Source organism: Enhydra lutris, unplaced genomic scaffold, assembly GCF_002288905.1.
Source record: "Enhydra lutris kenyoni isolate GAN:26980312 unplaced genomic scaffold, ASM228890v2 scaffoldscaffold36, whole genome shotgun sequence".
NCBI lineage: Eukaryota > Metazoa > Chordata > Mammalia > Carnivora > Mustelidae > Enhydra > Enhydra lutris.
This window is the reverse complement of record NW_019154120.1, coordinates 8,342,270-8,359,967: the sequence shown is the minus strand read 5'-3', so window position 1 is coordinate 8,359,967 and position 17,698 is coordinate 8,342,270. Positions and strand designations below refer to the sequence as shown.

The following is a 17,698-nucleotide window of genomic DNA, read 5'->3' as shown; positions in this document are numbered from 1 at the left end:
GAGAGGAGAAGGTCAGAGGGGGAAGCAGACTCCCCAAAGAGCTGGGAGCCTGATGCGAGACTAGATCCCGGAAGTCCGGGATCATGACCTGAGCCGAAGGCAGTTGCCCAACCAACTGAGCCACCCAGGCGCCCCTCAGCTTCTCTTTTTTTACATTTTTCTCCAACAAAATCCCTTGATAGTTCATAATTTTTCTTGTTCTTGTGAAGGTATTATTTTACTTTAATTTCTAATTAATGATTATTAGAAGAGAAATCCTGTTGGGGTTTTGTGTGTGTGTGTGTTTACTATAATTTAACAATATTGTTGAATGCTTTTGTTGCTTCTAATAGTGTATTTTTCTGTTGACTCTGTTAGTGTTTATATGTCAGTAATGATTGCATGCAAAGATTGATAGTTTCACTTATTTTTTTCTTTGTTTCTTTTTTTTTTTTTTTTTTTCCTTTCCTTACTCCCCAGGACCTATTTACCTTAAGGCAGGGATAGACAGGGTACCTGCATGTTTCTGCTAATAAGTGAAATGTGTCTAATGCTTACATATGAAGTAAAATATATTTTGGTATTTAACCTTTTAAACAATGAAAATTCCTTTCCTTTCTTGATATAGCAAAACTTACTTTCTCCCAAAAGATGTTGAAACCTAATCAATGATGTAATATTTTATCTACTGAGGTAACCATGTGATTTTTCTCATGTAATCTATCAATTTTGAGAAATACATTTGGACACTTTCTGATGTAAACTATACTTTTACTCCTGAAATAAACCTTACTTACATGTTGGGATTTGTTTTTCATTAATGACTTTTTTGGATTTTTCGTATCTTATTTTAGGATCAATATTAGCCCAGACTCAGAAAGCAAAAGCAGGTTTTTGCTTTTTTTTTTTCCTTTTGGAATATTTTGCAGAGCGTATGAATTAATCAAACCTTACAAGTTTGGTAAAGCTCAATTATGAAGGAGTCTAGAAATGGGCTATTAGGAGATGAGTATATTGTTTTGTTCAAGTTTTCTAACTTTTTTTCTGCCACCATTTTGGCATTTTATATTTTTCTAGATATATATCCTTTCATCAGTGTTTTCAAACTAATTAGTATTCATTTGTTTTCAAGCTTCTTATTAATATTTAGATTTTTTTATTTGTTCAATTTTTCCCTTTTCATCTCGTACTTAATTCATCTCCACCTTCTCTCTTTTGCTCTCATCGAACTAGTCACAAGTCCCTTTTACTAATCCTTTCAAATGGACCTTTTGCTTTCATGAAACTTCTCATTTTTTTCTTCTTCATTTCAGTGATTTCTGCCATTGTCTTCATGATGTTACGATGTCTTTATTTATTGAAATTCTATTTTTTAACTTTTTCAGTTGAATGCCTGAGTTCATTCTTTTCAACCTTCTGTATTCATGAAAAATATTTTTAAAGTCATGTTTTTTATGCATTTCTTTCTCAGTGTCCCTCAAATCTTAATATGTACTGTTTTGTTTTCATTAAAATGTATCTTGTAATTGAACTGATAATTTCCTTTTTAACTCAGATGTTCTTAGAAATGTGTTATTCCTTATTTATATACGTAGAATATTTAATCATCCATTTACTATAAATTGTAGTTATATTATATTATGGGTGTATACTGTAATTTATATAGCTTGGGTCTTTTGAGTTTACTAATACTATTTTATCATCAGATACCTGTTCAATTTTTATAAATAATCCATATGTGCTAGGAAAAAAACATATATATGTTTGTCATTGATAGTAGGTATGAGTGTGTAAGTCTATATAGACAACGTAAAATAACTTGACTCTATTGATTTTATTTGGCAGAACTTCCATATCTTTGCTTATGAGTGATTAACTATTTAACTCCCTGGTGAACTGTTAGATAATTTTGTCACCTGTGGTTATAATTTGTCCTTTTTAAAGTTAGTGTTTTTTTTATTTTGTTTATTTATTTGACAGACAGAGATCACAAGTAGGCAGAGAGGCAGGCAGAGAGAGAGGGGGAAGCTGGCTCCCCGCTGAGCAGGGAGCCCGATGTAGGGCTCGATATCAGGACCCTGGGATCATGACCTGAGCCGCAGGCAGGGGCTTAACCCACTGAGCCACCCAGGCGCCCCTAAAATTAGTTTATATATATATTGTATATTGTGGAGCTGTGTGGACTTTTGATTAATCACAAATTTAAAAAAGAAAAAAAAAACACATATTTAATACCTTTTAGGTAGGTCATGATGAACAGTGAGGTATCCTTGCTTTTTAGGAAACTATTATCTTATTAGAGAAATGGGGCTCTACAAATTTTCCTGATTTTTTGGTCATTTTTATCTTCAGTTAAGGCTACTAACTTTGTTACAAGTGGAGCAATTTATCTTCAAATAATTCTGTGTAATTTTATTAGTTTCTTAGGGCTGGCCTAACAAACTACCGAAATGACAGTTATTCTCTCACAGTTGGACGCTGGAAGTCAGAAATTCAGGTTTCAGCAGGGCTGCACCCCTACAAAACTGGGAGGGGGGCAGCCTTGCTTACCTTTTCCAGCCTCTGGGGGCTCTGGGTGCTTCTGGGTTGTGGCATCATCATTTCTGTCTTAGCTTCCACCTTCACATGTCCACAGTGCCCTTGTCTCAACCCTCCCTCCGCTCTTCTCCTGTAAGAACATGTGTCATTGGATTTAGGGCCCGCTCTGAATCCAGGATGATCTTCTCCAACGTCCTAATTCAATTATATCTGCAGAGAACCTTGTCCCAAATAAGGCACACTTGAAGATTCTGGGGGTTAGTTAAGACTTCAAGATATCTTTTGGGAGCTATTTTTCAACCCCATACAATAATGAAGGAATTTAATTTTGTACATCTGCTAAGAAACGTTATCGTAGCCAGCTAGTTGCTATTAGGTCTGTGTAGTAAAATTGTAACTCTCAAAATAAGAATGGTATTATAGCTGACTGAGCTGTTTCATGCCTTTCTGTTCTTAGAGTCAGTGAAACATATTATTAGACATGCTAAATTTATACTGGGAGAGGGGAGAGGTTGAAAGGGGAGGGAGTGTAGGAAGGGGAGTAGAAGAGGGAAGGAGGGAGAAAAGACAGAAAGAAGTACATAGATTTCCTGTTTTAGTGTTTATTTTCTTATGTTAATATTCTGCATTTCTTAGACCTGAAAATAGATTATGTTTATGTTTTTAAAATAGGCCACCTGAAAATAATTTAGGGGTAATAAGGTAGTGAATTTTCCTATTATTTCTTTTGTCATCCTTACAATTTGAGTCTCTGTTGTAGTTGAAGACACTTTCCTGTAGTAACTTCTTGATTAGCAGTTATTTGCCATTAATAAATTACATAAATTGGTGAGAAGAGCACTAGTCAGAGAAACAGGAGGCATGACCCTGATTCTGGTCTTTGCTTTAACTTACTGTGTGATGGCCACCCAGATAGGGATGGCCACTTCCATTGTTAAATGAAGAAAGCTCAGCAGTAAGTTTGCTTTCTTAGTTAGGATGTTTTTGGCTGCAAGTAACAGAAAAGCCAGATCAAATGACTTAAGCAGAGTACTATGACAGATGACAGTGTGGCTAGAAAAAGAAACTGGCTTTAGGGTTGGTTGATTCAGTACCTCTTTTTCAAGAATGAAAATTAAAGGGACACCTGGGTGGCTCAGTGGGTTAAGCCTCTGCCTTTGGCTCAGGTCATGATCTCAGGGTCCTGGGATCGAGTCCCGCATCGGGCTATCTGCTCAGCGGAGAACCTGCTTCCTCCTCTATCTCTCTCTCTGCCTGCCTCTCTGCCTACTTGTGATCTCTCTCTGTGAAATAAATAAATAAAATCTTTAAAAAAAAAAAAAGAATGAAAATTAAAGACCTGTTCCCCCACCTCCATCTCTACTCTGCTACCTTAGGATTGCCCTCCTCTTTAACTAGTAGAATGATAGCTGTAGCATTCCTCAATTATGACATCTAGACAACACACTGGAGAAGAGGGATGGTTTTAGCCCGAGGCTACATTAGAAAGCATTCATCAGAAACCACCAGAAAACTTCTGTGCACATCTCAGTAGTTATATTTCAATCATATCCTTTTTCCTAAGCTGGTCATGAGCAAGGAGACCATCAGCCAAAGAATCACAAGTCCTACCATGGTACTTGGGGTGAGAGATACCCACTGGGGCACTTGAGCTGTGTGATGCAAGGTCAGATAGCTGAACAAAATAGGGTTCAGGTATGAAGGAAGGAGCTGGAACTATATGCTGTATACACAACCGATGGTGACTATTATAGTTAATTCCAGTTCTACTATAATTCTGTCTATAATCACTCTTTTCTAGATGATGCATTTCATAATGTCATTTAATATTTGAGAGACCTTAAATTTTTCAAAGACATAAAAACAAAGTTTGTAAGTATTGATAACACAAATGCTACAGTAGTCAAATAGTAAATGTTGGAGGACTATATCACAGCACATAGTATCAGAGCATGGAGACACGGGGGGCTTAAAGAATGAATTATATTGGGGCACCTGGGTGGCTCAGTTGGTTAAGCAACTGCCTTCGGGTCAGGTTCATGATCCTGGAGTCCCAGGATCGAGTCCCACCTCGGGCTCCCTGCTCGGCAGGAAGTCTGCTCTCCATCTGACCTCTCCACTCTTACACTCTCTCTGTCTCTCAAATAAAAAAAAAAAAAAAAAAAAAGAATGAATTATATTGATTTTCTTAATATTATACATTTATATTTTTCAGTGACAGGAGACAAATATAAAGAAGCAGACACTGGAAAACTGATGTAAATTCTACTAGAAAGAAGCAATTATAAAATTTCTTTAGAAATGATGCAGTGTAGTGGATATAATGTGTAGGGTAATACCAATATTTAAATTCTTATTATGAAAGCTTAGGACTTAAGCATGGAGAGAGTGAGATTTATTAATTGGAATAATTTTAAAATTTAGTAAAATACCCATCTTCTTTTCTTACTAGAAAAATAAGTATTCTTCATTCTAATGAAGTGATAGTGAATAAAGTTAAATGAATAATAAATAATAAAGTTAATAAAATAAACATTCTTTTAAACCAGTTTCTAAAATGTACCATCTTGTTCTCAAAAATAGAAACTTTGACTTAATTAAAACAGCCAGATTAGTAAAATACCAGGATTAATAGAATTATTAGTAAATTAATAAGAAAAGAGAGTGCAAATTATTGTCTAATTCATTTGGTTCTACTTTTAAAAAGTCTGAATGTTAACATTCTTTCACTTTTCAAAATACAGTTAGATTTATAGAAAGAAATTGAGCACTTAAATAGACAGATATCCAATCTCAATTGTCATGACAGCAAATTGATAAAAGTTACCTTAAGGGGCACCTGGGTGGCTCAGTGGGTTAAAGCCTCTGCCTTCGGCTTGGGTCATGATCTCAGGGTCCTGGGATCGAGCCCCGCATCGGGCTCTCTGCTCAGCAGGGAGCCTGCTTCCTCCTCTCTCTCTGCCTGCCTCTCTGCCTACTTGTGATCTCTGTCTGTCAAAAAATAAATAAATAAAATCTTAAAAAAAAAAAAAAGTTACTTTAAAACGCAAAGTAATTTCAGTGTACATGCCTTTTCACCTTGATCCTTTACTCATGTTTTAATTGGGTTATTTGGGTGTATGTTTTTGCTATTGAGTTATACCCTTGTACATGTTGGATATTAATCTCTTAATTTGTTTGCAAATGTTTTCTCCATCTGTAGATTGCCTTTTCATTTTGTTGATTATTTCCTTTGCTGTGCAAAAGCTTTTTTATGAGTACCATATGATTTCATGGAATCTTAAAAAAAAAAAAAGAATAAACAATCAAACAAAAAGCAGAATCAGACTTATAAATACAGAGAACAAATTGATGGTTGCCATAGGTGACTGGGGCCGGGGGTTGGGCAAAATGGTTGAAAGGGAGAGCGGGATACATACGTCTTGTTACGGAATGAATAAAAATCTCAGGAATAAAAGTGCAGCATAGGGAATATAGTCCATGGTATTGTAATAGTGTTGCCTGGTGACCAATGGTAGCTTCAGTTCTGATGAGCATAGCACAGTGTACAGAGTTGCTGAATCACCACGTTGGATACCTAAAACTAATGTACCATTGTGTGTCAACTCTACTCAAATTAAAAAAATAATAAAAATAAAAAAGAAAAATATAAGTAAAAAAAAATACTTCCAAACGTACTTTGTAAGTCCGACATTACTATGATCCCAAAGCCAGACAGAGATACCACAAGGAAAGAAAACTACAAGCTAATATCTCTGATGAATGTAGAAGCAAAAATCCTCCATAACCTAACAAACCAAATTCATCAACACATCAAAAAGACCACATACCATGTCCAGGTGGGATGTGTTCCTGGGATGTAAAGTTGGTTTAACATATGTAAGTCAATCAGTGTGCTACACCACATTAACGGAATGAAAGATAAAAAATACACAGTCATCTCAATAGATGCAGAAAAAGCCTCTGACAAAGTTTAACATCCAATCATGATTTTAAAAAAACCTCTCAACTAAATATGTATAGAAGGAAATTTCTTTAACAAAATAAAGATGTTTATGAAAAGCTCACACCTAACATCATAATCAGTGGGGGGAAACTGAAAACTTTTACTCTAGGATCTAGTTCAAAACTGGGATGCCTCCTCTAACCACTTCTATTCTACTATTCTACATATTACAAAGTACTAGAAAGAGCAATTAGACCAAATAAGGCATTAAAATCAGAAAGAAAGAAGTAAAATTATTTCCGTTTGTTGATGACATGATCTTACATCTAGAAAATCCTATAGACTCTATTAAAAAAATCTTAAAACTGGGGCACCTGGGTGGCTCAGTGGGTTAAAGCCTCTGCCTTCAGCCCAGGTCATGATCCCAAGGTCCTGGGATCGAGCCCCTGCATCAGGCTCTCTGCGCAGTGGGGAGCTTGCTTCCTCCTCTCTCTCTGCCTGCCTCTCTGCCTGCTTGTGATCTCTGTCTGCCATATAAATAATAAAAAAATCTTAAAACTAATAAATGAATTGAGTAAAGTTGGAGAGTACAAAATCAGCATACAAAAATCAGTTGCATTTCATTATACAAACAGTGATCATTCCAAAAAGGAAATCAAGAAAACAATCCCATTTCTAATAGCAGCAAAAAAAAAAAAAAGAAAGAAAAAAAAAGAATAAAACACTTAGAAATAAGTTTTAACCCGGGAGGTGAAAGAGCTGTCACTGAAAACTATAAATCACTGATGAAAGAAAGCAAAGAAGATACAGATGGAAATATCTTGTGTTCATAGATTGGAAGAATTCGTATTGTTAAGACGCATCTACCACCCAAAGTGATACATAGACTCAGTACAATCTCTATCAAAATTTCAATGACATTTTTCACAGAAGCAGAAAAGAAACAGTTCTAAAATGTATATGGAATCACAAAAACCCTGAATAGCCAAAGCACTTTTGAGAAAGAAGAATAAAACTTTAGACATCATACTTGTTCATTTCCAGTTATTTTGGAAAATATAGTAATTGAAAGTTGTAGTAATTAAACGGCATAGAAACAGACACATAGGCCAATAGAATAGAGAGCCCAGAAAAACAAATATATTTTTATGTACACATGCAAAGAGATGAAACTGAACTCTTACACCATATACAAAAATCAACTCAAAATGGATTAAAAACTTAAATGTAAAACCTAAAACCATAAAATCCCTAGAAGAAAACACAGGGGAAAGTTACTTGACATTATTCTGGGAAATGACTTTTTTGTTTTGCTTTGTTTTGTTTTTCTGTTTTGCTTCGTTTTGTTTTAAAATGACACCAAAACCTCAGGCAAAAAAGCAAAAATAAATAAATGAGAAAAGTAAATACAAAATCATTGTATTCTTAACACCATGGACTTGCCCATATAAGTAAATATACAAATATGTATGCTAATTTTATTTTTATTTTACTTAAGAACGGCTTGATGAGAGAGTAAAGTGATTACTTTTATGAAATGTAGATGCTTAAGTACATCTTTTTAATATTCTGTCAGGAAAAAATGGCAAGAACTCCTAAAAAACCCTTCTGCTACACACTGACGTGCAGTGGTTATCCCCAGTAGGAGGAGTGGCAGGATTGTTGAAGGCACAGCAAAATAGTTCATTTCTTTTCAAAGAACACCTGTTTTAAAGATAGTCATTGAGAAACTCTGGTCCTTTAGATTTGGGTGTCAGACATTTTCTCAAAAATGAACCCATCTTTAAGGAAAACAACCAACAATATTTATCAGCAATGCTAAAATTTAAGGTTTCAAAGTGAAAATTGGGGAGCCCTGTGTCTGCATTTTGGCGTTCGTCAACTTCTCAGAACTTACCTATTTTTGTGTGGAAATGGAGGTCGCTATTAATGAATATTTTTATACTAATAATGAAATATGGCAATGTAAGATCTTTATAACTCAGCACACCAATATTTTCCCAATGACCAAGGTTGAAAATAGTTCTGTGGATTTTAATGCAACAGAGTGTAAAAGCATATGATGTGACTCTGCATGACAATAACCTTTAAGAAAGCGTTGGTCAAGTTTGGAGATAGAATCAAAGAAAAATATCCACAATTGGCTCAAATGCTCTTAAGTTATTCTTCCCTTTTACGACCTCATGTCTGGGTGAGGCCTTGTTTTCTGTATACGCTTGATCGAAACAATGTATTGCATCAGACTGAATTCAGAAGCAGCTATGAGTTTCAAACAGTCTTCTGTGAGGCCAGACATTAAGAGCTTTGCAAGAATGTGAAAACATTGCCATTCTTAACCTATTTGGGGAATTTTTTACTCTAAAATATTATGTGTGTTACCATGCAGTGAGTTTAGGATCATTTTTAAACACACAAATAAACATTTAATAATTTCTATTTTCATTTTCCTCATGGTGATCATTGATAGAAAAAACCCACGTGAGTAGAGTAGGACAGGGGAGCAAGTCTCGGGAGGTGTCTCTGTATAGAGAGACAACTTTAAAATCCAGGTGCCCTGTCTATAAACTTGTTGTAGAAATACAGATGTTGTTCCTTTACGCTCCTGTAGCTCTGTTTTTAATTGTTTCATAGGGTTCGTCACTGTTGTTTGTGATCTTATCACCCCAACTAAATTATGAAGTCCTACAGAAAAAGCTTATGTGTTCCATCTTTGAACTTTCTGACTTTATCACCAGGAATTCCTCAGGGATTACTCCTCAGAATGAAATTAAATAGCACCAGTTAGCAAAGTTGCCATTTAGGTATGTTTATAGGTGGGTTTTAATTGTATTACTTAATAAGACCTTTACATTACTGACCATGGGATTGACTTAGACCTGAACAGCCTGAATCTTTTGAAAGTAACTTCGCTCAGATTAAATTCTGCTCATTTCATATTTATTTAAAGTAACTATCTCTTTTATTAAACTTTGATTGTATTTTGTACTTTTATAGCCATGTGAATAATCAGGATTTAGAAATAAACATATTGATACATATTATTGAAATGCTCTAGGAATTCAGAATTTTAATAAATGTTGATTATTTTCCCGGGTAGTAAATCCACAGAATACTGAGAGGGAAAGGTGAAGGGAAGAGATTCAGATATATTAGATCTTGACCTAAGTTGTTGTGATTCACAATACTTTTTTTTTTTTTAATTTTATTTTTTATAAACATATAATATATTTTTATCCCCAGGGGTACAGGTCTGTGAATCACCAGGTTTACACACTTCACAGCACTCATCATAGCACATACCCTCCCCAATCACCATAATCCCACCCCCCCCAACCCCCCTCCCCCCATTAACCCTCAGTTTGTTTTGTGAGATTAAGAGTCACTTATGGTTTGTCTCCCTCCCAATCCCATCTTGTTTCATTTACTCTTCTCCTACCCCCTTAACCCCCCATGTTGCATCTCCTCTCCCTCATATCAGGGAGATCAAATGTATTTTGAATTAAAGAAGAGCAGTTCTGGAGATAACCTTCTTAAAACAACTTCTGGTACGATATGATAACATTTTATAATTTAGTGTAACACTTGAACGTCCTAACCAAGACAACGTGAGAAGCAGAATTTTGTCGTCCTCATGAGTATTTGCTTTCCTGGCATCTCTTTAATGTCAGAGCCTAGACTGGAGCGCATAGCATCACACTACTGATCAGCAACAAAGAGTCTTGCCCTGTTCTTGAAACCAGTGTAACAATGTCTGCTTGAAGAGGTTGTCTGCATTTCCAAATGTAAATTTTACAGAAGAGCAAACACAGTGTTCACACTACATCATCTGACAGATTGCCTGAGGCACAGAAGTTAGAAAATCCCTAGTGCTTGCTGCATTTTGCTAAACTATCCATTAATTTGTTTTGTTGATTTTTGCCGTGAGAGAACAAAAAAGATGGGACCCACAGTATCTTTCTAATATTCTTTTATATTTGTAAATAAAATACTTGGGAATGGCCCTTGAGGAGAATAATAAATGCTTTTATGATATTGTTTTGTACAATTGGGTGTTACACATGATGTAGCTTAGAAAGTATATCACTTCCATGCTCACCTGCCATAAATTGCATGAATTCTTGGGCAACACATAATCTTCATTGCTTTTAGACTCTGCTAAATTCTGGCAAGATCCTTTGTTTAGCTAAAATTAATAACACTTGAGAATAATATCTCTTCTTCAAATATAACTTCAGTGTGCTATTTTAGAATAAAATTCAGCTTAAATATTATGGGAGTCTCTTGTCAAACCATTTAGAAATTCAAGAGTTTAACTTTATTTGAGAATATGCTTTTAGGTACTTTAAATATAATATGTGAATTATTTTTCCAAAAAAAAAAGAATTCTCATCTTTCTCTCCAAGGTATTAATCCTCAGAAACTGTGGATATTGATGTCTAATTTTTCTTTCCTGGAAAAGAAATGAAATGAGTATTTTCAGATACGTAGATATGTAAATAGATACAAGAAGGGGGGCGCCTGTGTGGCTCAGTGGGTTGGGGCCTCTGCCTTCAGGTCGGGTCGTGGTCCCGGGGTCCTGGGATTGAGCCCCGCATCGGGCTCTCTGCCCAGCGGGGAGCGTGCTTCCTCCTATCTCTCTGCCTGCCTCTCTGCCTACTTGTGATCTCTGTCTGACAAATAAATAAATAAAATCTTAAAAAAAAAAGCATATATATTATATGCATGTGTACATGTATTTGGATATATGCATAAACATGAAACAAACATTTTGTAGATTATTTTGCTTAAAAACCACTCATCTTACGATTTTAATTTTGCATGTTAATCTTAATGAGATAATTACAAGGAAGAGGAAAGTAAATATCAAAAGAAGGCTATATTAAAATTAGCTTCTCTCTGGGTTGCCTGGGTGGCTCAGTGGTTAAGCGTCTGCCTTCCACTTGGGTTGTGATCCCGGGGTCCTGGGATCCAGCCCCATGTTGGGCTCCCTGATCAGCGGGAAGCCTGATTCTCCCTCTCCCACTCCCCCTGCTTGTGTTCCCTCTCTCACTCTCTCTGTCTCTGTCAAATAAATAAATAAAATCTTAAAAAAAATGAAATAAAATAAAATTAGCTTCTCAGTATTGAGACAGAACTGTAAATTCACTGTGACAGAGAATAAAAGGGCTCCTCTGGACAGCTTACACAGCAACCCCCAGTAGTGGGTTTGTTATTTTATGAGGCTAAAAGTGTAGGTTTCCCTAGACTTCTAAAGTCTAAACTAAAGCCACAGATTTTAGAAGGGAATGTGACAGAGAACACATTAAAAAGTAGCCACATAGTTATACTTTACAGACATTATTTTCCATGACATGGGTATAATTTTTGATCACGAATTGATACTTTTAACTATTTTGATACTATCATATCCTCATCAATATCGGGGGTATCATCTTCAAAAATGGAGGACTCAAATTTTAAAAATATATGAAATATATCTATACCTTTTTCTCCACGTAGAATACTGGTTGGCAACTGATGGTGCTTCTGGGATAGCATTTCAAGTCATGAATGGACTTAAGTCTTTCCCTTCAGCAAAATTCTCCATTTGCAGTTAGAGCATGTGCCGTAAGGTGACAAACATTGATCATACATCAAGCAAGTCAAAACTGGTACTCTTGTCAAGACAAGGGAAATACTCAGTTCCTGCCCATGCTAGCCGTCCTCTCTGACCTCAGGTGGGGAGCACTGAGAAACACTTGTAAAGTCCAAAACCCGGACCTTATCTTAGGACTAGAGAATGCTTCCCCTCCCCCCACACCTCATTGCCCCACCAGGAGGGGCCTCATTATGGCAATTCTTTTGACCCAACACATCATGTCTGGCTATGAAGAAAAAAATTACAAGAAAGGAGAAAAGTTAGAACCATATAAAATGCACAATTAGAATAATACAATGCAGAAAAAGAGTAGAAGACAGAATAAGAACAAAGAGCAAGGGCAACAAACAGGAAACAGTGACAAATAGGGCAGATATTAATACAGCTTTATCAACAATCACTTCGAACATCATCAGTCTAAAAAGAGATTATCAGAGTGGATCCAAAAACAAGATCCAACTATATGTTTTGAAAAAGAAACCCACTCTAAATGTAAATACAAAGATTAACAGTAAAAGGATATTGAAAAACATACCATGCTAACATTAATCAAAAAATATAATTTGAAAATTCATTAAAAATATAACACACAAACATAATTTTAAAAGGGAGTAGCTATTTTAATTTCAGACAAAGAAGACTTCAAAGCGAGGAAGATTATTAGGGATAAAGAAAGTCATTACATATTGATACATTGGTCAACCCTACAAGAAGCCATAACAATCTTTAGTGTGTGTGTGCACCGAAAACAGCATCAATCCACATGAGTCAGAAATTGACAGAACAACAAAGAGGAATAGATGCATCCACTATCATACGTGGAGTCTTCAGTACCCCTTTCTCACAAATGGACAGGTCCAGCAGGCAGAAAATCAGTAAGGACCCTGTTGAATGCAACAGCACCGTCAGTCAACCGGAAATAGTGGACATCTATAGACAACATCAACAAACAACAGAACACATTCTTCCAACTCACGTGGAACGTTCAATGAAGATACACCACATTCTGGGCCACGAAACATATCTATACAAATATAAAAGAATAGAAATCGTACAATATCTGCAATGAGACCACAATGGAATTAAACTGGAAATCAATGATGGCAAGGTAGCTGGAAAATCCCCAAATGTGTGGAGATTAAACAACACAGTTTTAATCGATACGTGAGTCCAAAAAGAAACGTCAAGAGAGATTTTTAAATCTTTGAACTAAGTGAAAATGAGAGCGAACCTGTCAAATCTTTCTGTCAGAAGAAATAACATTCAGCATGTTGACAGGTAGATTTAAGAAAAATTCATTCGTGCAATGGTATTATTGCACTGAGTTTGCGGTGTAGTGGAGAGAGTAGACATTTGCCCATCTCTCTGGACTGTGGAGAAAAAAAACGGTGCACAAGTTATAGCAGAGAAACTTATTCCCATAGACAGTTTGGAGCTAGAATAAGTAAGTTTATTAAATACTTATTAATTGCCAAATGATGGAAGAATTGCTAACCTGGGTGCATGAATCATGGATGGGCCTTGGTGAGAGAACGGCGTGAGGTAGTAGTGGGTACATGGGCTTATGAACACTATGTGCATTTTTCTGGGAAGCAGGTCCATGGCTTATATTTATGACCCCAAATTTTCTAGTCACTTTTTCTGCCAGTCAACTGGTGTCCATTGCATTGTGACTCTCGTCCCACCAAAAACGCGCACAATGGATGGGAGTTAGGAGAGAAGAGAGATACTGAATCCAATGAGAATTTAACAAAAGAGTAACGAGAATCTTCTGGGTGCCACCCTTACTACTACTGGCAGAAGATACAATTTTCATAAAAACACAGAGTCCTTGCTTTTGTGGAGGTTATTCTACATAATTTTTAGACTATTTTAAAATTCAGCAAACAAGGACCAAAACTGAGGGCAGAGGAGAAGCCATACTTGTTGCGTTCTCACTTGTATTTGGCCACAGTTAACGGGAAGAGGGTATAAATACTAGTGGGAAGTGGTTTAAGAGAGGAATGCCTGATCATTTTGTTTCAGCACTCCGGTACACAGTGTCTCCTGTAACACTAAGTGAAAAATATTTTTCTTTCAAGGTAACGGAACTGCACAACATCAAAAATATAACCAGACTGCCTCGAGAGACAAAGAAGCACGCCGTGGCAATTATCTTTCATGATGAAACGTCAAAGACATTTGCCTGTGAGTCAGGTAAGCAATTATAGCCCGGTCTACAGCTTGTGGAAATTGAACTACTTCAGAGACAATGGCCCAGATGGATTAAGTCATACCCCTGAATAGGGAGGCTTCTTGTGATAAGACTGTGCTATGGAAGACTGTAGGGAGAAGCTCAACGTATTGATTTCTACAGATGTTTGGGGTGCTTGTTTATTATCTGTCTGTGTCTGGATTTTGCTCCCAGGAGGTCGGAGGACTCTTGAGGTTTCTATTCAAGCTTGAAGAATTAAGTAAACAGTGCCTGGAAGATATTGTTAGGGTGAGATTGTGACTTGTATTCTGGTTTCTGCTGGGTGTAGCTGTAGGCATTTGGTGGGAAAATAATCACACCGCCATGCAGAGTGTGGGGCAAAGCACAGCTGAAGTCCCCAGACATCCCAAAACTGAACTCTGAGCAATTGTTGCTTTCATGGGTTCTCAGTACTACAAGTAAATACATTTCAGACTGAATTTTAGCATCCCAGCTCATAAAGCACTCTGACATCGCTGAGACGTATGGCAGCTTATAGTTTGAACCTGCAGTGTTTTTCATTTTGAAATCCCTGTGCTATGCAATGTATTAGCTGGCTTATTATAGCTATTTAAAGATTTTGCTCAATGAAATGGTGCATTCGTTTTATAATAGATGGAAGCGAAAAGCACTAAGGGTTTGAAAGATGTGGATTTAAAATTAGAGTGAAGTCTTTGGTAGAAGCCTTACTGGGTTGTTTTTTTGTTTTGTTTTGTTTTTAAAGAAAGTAAAGCTTCTGGATTTATAGTTAAAGTTTATAGGTGTAATTAATACCAGGTTCTCTTATTCTAAAACTGATAATGTCATCTTGCCTAAATAAAACTGTTCACAGCTCCTCACCTACACTTTTCTTAGTTTTGCTAAACTGAGTTGGAATTTATCAATATGTTTTTCCTTGGAAGCCTTTCATCCCTTTTGCCATACTTCTCTTCGCTCTTCATCTGGCTTCATTTCATCATTTAAAATTGACTTTTGGCACTGCACGGAAGTCTGTTAACTGGTGATATCAATTCCATTTCGTAATCGAACCCGTCCCAACCTTGCTGGTATCATTTGTTAACATCCAGAAGTATTTGTGCCTTCTTGTTCACTGTCTTAAAACTGTCTCACCACTTCACTTTGCTCTGAGCTCTTAGATAATGTCTCATATGAAAACTAACAAACAGAAAATTGGTTTTCCAAAAAAGATAAAAGATAATTTTCACCCTTGTTGTGTACTTCAATTTTCACTACTGCCTTACAGTTTTGAAATTATACTGAGCCATGTGGTGGGTACATACACAACACTGGAGTCTTGTTATTTCAGATAAGAATGATACTGAATTATGTTTCTGAAACGCAGATGCAGAGTTGTACCCCACATATCTAACACTGGAAGCTTTTTCAGATTTTCAGATTTTATTTATTTATTTATTGTGGTGGTGGTGGTTTCATGGGTCATGTAAGATTTTGGAGAAACAAAGACTCCTACCCTAAAACAAAATGGCCTTAATTTCCAAGAGAAGAACTTCGAGAGAGTGAAGCTGAAGCTAGATCCAAATGTAAAAACAAAAGAATGTATTTATTTGAATTCCTGGCAGAGTTTTCAATTCATTTGAATTATGACTTATTTGGATTATTTGTTTTTAAAATCACTTTTGTGTGTGTAGATGTAGCAGTCTGCTTGAAGCTAATAGTAAAAATGTTTAAGAAACAGTGGCACAATTTTATAAAATTTTCTTAACTTCACGGCACATGACAATGGAAAAAAAGAAAGGACTTGAAACACATAAACAGGGAATTTGAGTACTTCTTCTAGCAAATTATATATTTTTAGATTGATGTTAAGATCAATAGTCCATGTCTGCTGATAAAATGGCAAAATCATTTGGAAAAAAGACTCCCAACTGCAAAGCAGTCACAGATGTGAAAATCAAAACAGCAATACAGTTAAAGCCAAAATTAAAAGGAGCTCTCACATTTATTTTTAATGCGAATGCAGGTCAAAGTGTGTTCTCATGATAGCTAGTGACTATGTGAATTGCCTCAATTATTTTTTTCAAGAAAACTGGCAGCTACTATTAAATAAGTATGCATCCCCTTGACTCAGTGAGTGTCTTTGGGAAAATATCCTGTAGAAACATATATACCAGCACATGAAGTCATAGGTTTAAGCAAATTGTGTGTAATGACAACAAAATTGGAAACAAATGAATGGCTATCAAGAAATACTTGAACAAATTATGGTGCTTTGTTATCACGAAATATTATGCAATCCCTAGAAAGAATTCTAATTAAGCCAATTAAATGGAAGACATTTCTATGAATTTTAGTACTTCAAGCAAAACAAACCAACAGAGAACTGTATACTGAATAATCACATTTGTAAAAGAAACGACAAGAGACATAGCATGTGTTTTACCAAGAGTTACCTGGGGTAAGAGGGAATAATAAGGAGGTGGGTGGAAAAGGAAGCTGGGGAAAAAATGCAAAAGTGAAAAAGGAAAAGAAAAGAAAATGAACAGAAGAAAATACCCAGCATATAAACTATCCCACTTACATGAAATTATGTGTATGTGATTGTGTGAATGAACATATCCAGTTTTTTAAAGCCAGTCAGTCATCAGGGAAATGCAAATTAAAACCACAGTATATCACTATGCACCTATCAGAACAGCTAAAATTTTTAAAAAAATAACACCACCAAATTCTTGTGAGGTCACAAAGAAACTAGATCCCTCATGTGCTGCTGACTGAAACTTAAAATGATACAGACACTCTGGAAAGTGGTTAGCAGCCTCTTATAAAATTAAACAGGTCATTATTACACAATCCAGCAATTGCATTCTTGGATATTTAGCTCAGAAAAAAAAATGGAAATTTATATTCATACATACACATACACACATACAAAAAGTACTCATAATAGCTTTTGCTCATAATCGACCCAAACTGGAAAGAACCCAGATGTCTTTTAATAAACTGTGGTATACTCACATACCATGAAATTGTCCTCAGCCATAAAAAGGAACAAATTATTGATAAAAGCAGCAGCCTGGATGAATCTTGACTGAATTATGTCAAGGGGGAAAAAGCCAATCCAGTATGGAGGTTCCTCAAAAATTAAAAATAGAGCTACCCTATGACCCTGCAATTGCACTACTGGTATTTACCTCAAAGATACTGATGTAGGGAAAAGAAGGATCATATATACCCCAGTGTTCATAGCAGCAATGTCCACAATTGCCAAACTGTGAAAAGAGCCAAGATGCCCTTCAACAGACGAATGGATAAGAAGATGTAGTCCATATATACAATGGAATATTACGCAGCCATCAGAAAGGATGAATACCCAGCTTTTGTATCAACATGCACAGGAATGGAG

At 36.0% G+C, this 17,698-nt stretch overlaps 1 protein-coding gene across 1 annotated transcript in view; it reads left to right on the top strand.

Moving 5' to 3' along the window:
• Positions 1 to 17,698, top strand: part of LOC111154265 (docking protein 6) — a 373,118-nt gene that overhangs the window by 121,922 nt on the left and 233,498 nt on the right. Inside the window, exon 3 of the mRNA XM_022513774.1 lies at positions 14,183 to 14,297. Within this exon, the coding sequence (XP_022369482.1) occupies positions 14,183 to 14,297 (115 nt within the window). The remainder of the gene's footprint in view (positions 1 to 14,182; positions 14,298 to 17,698) is intronic.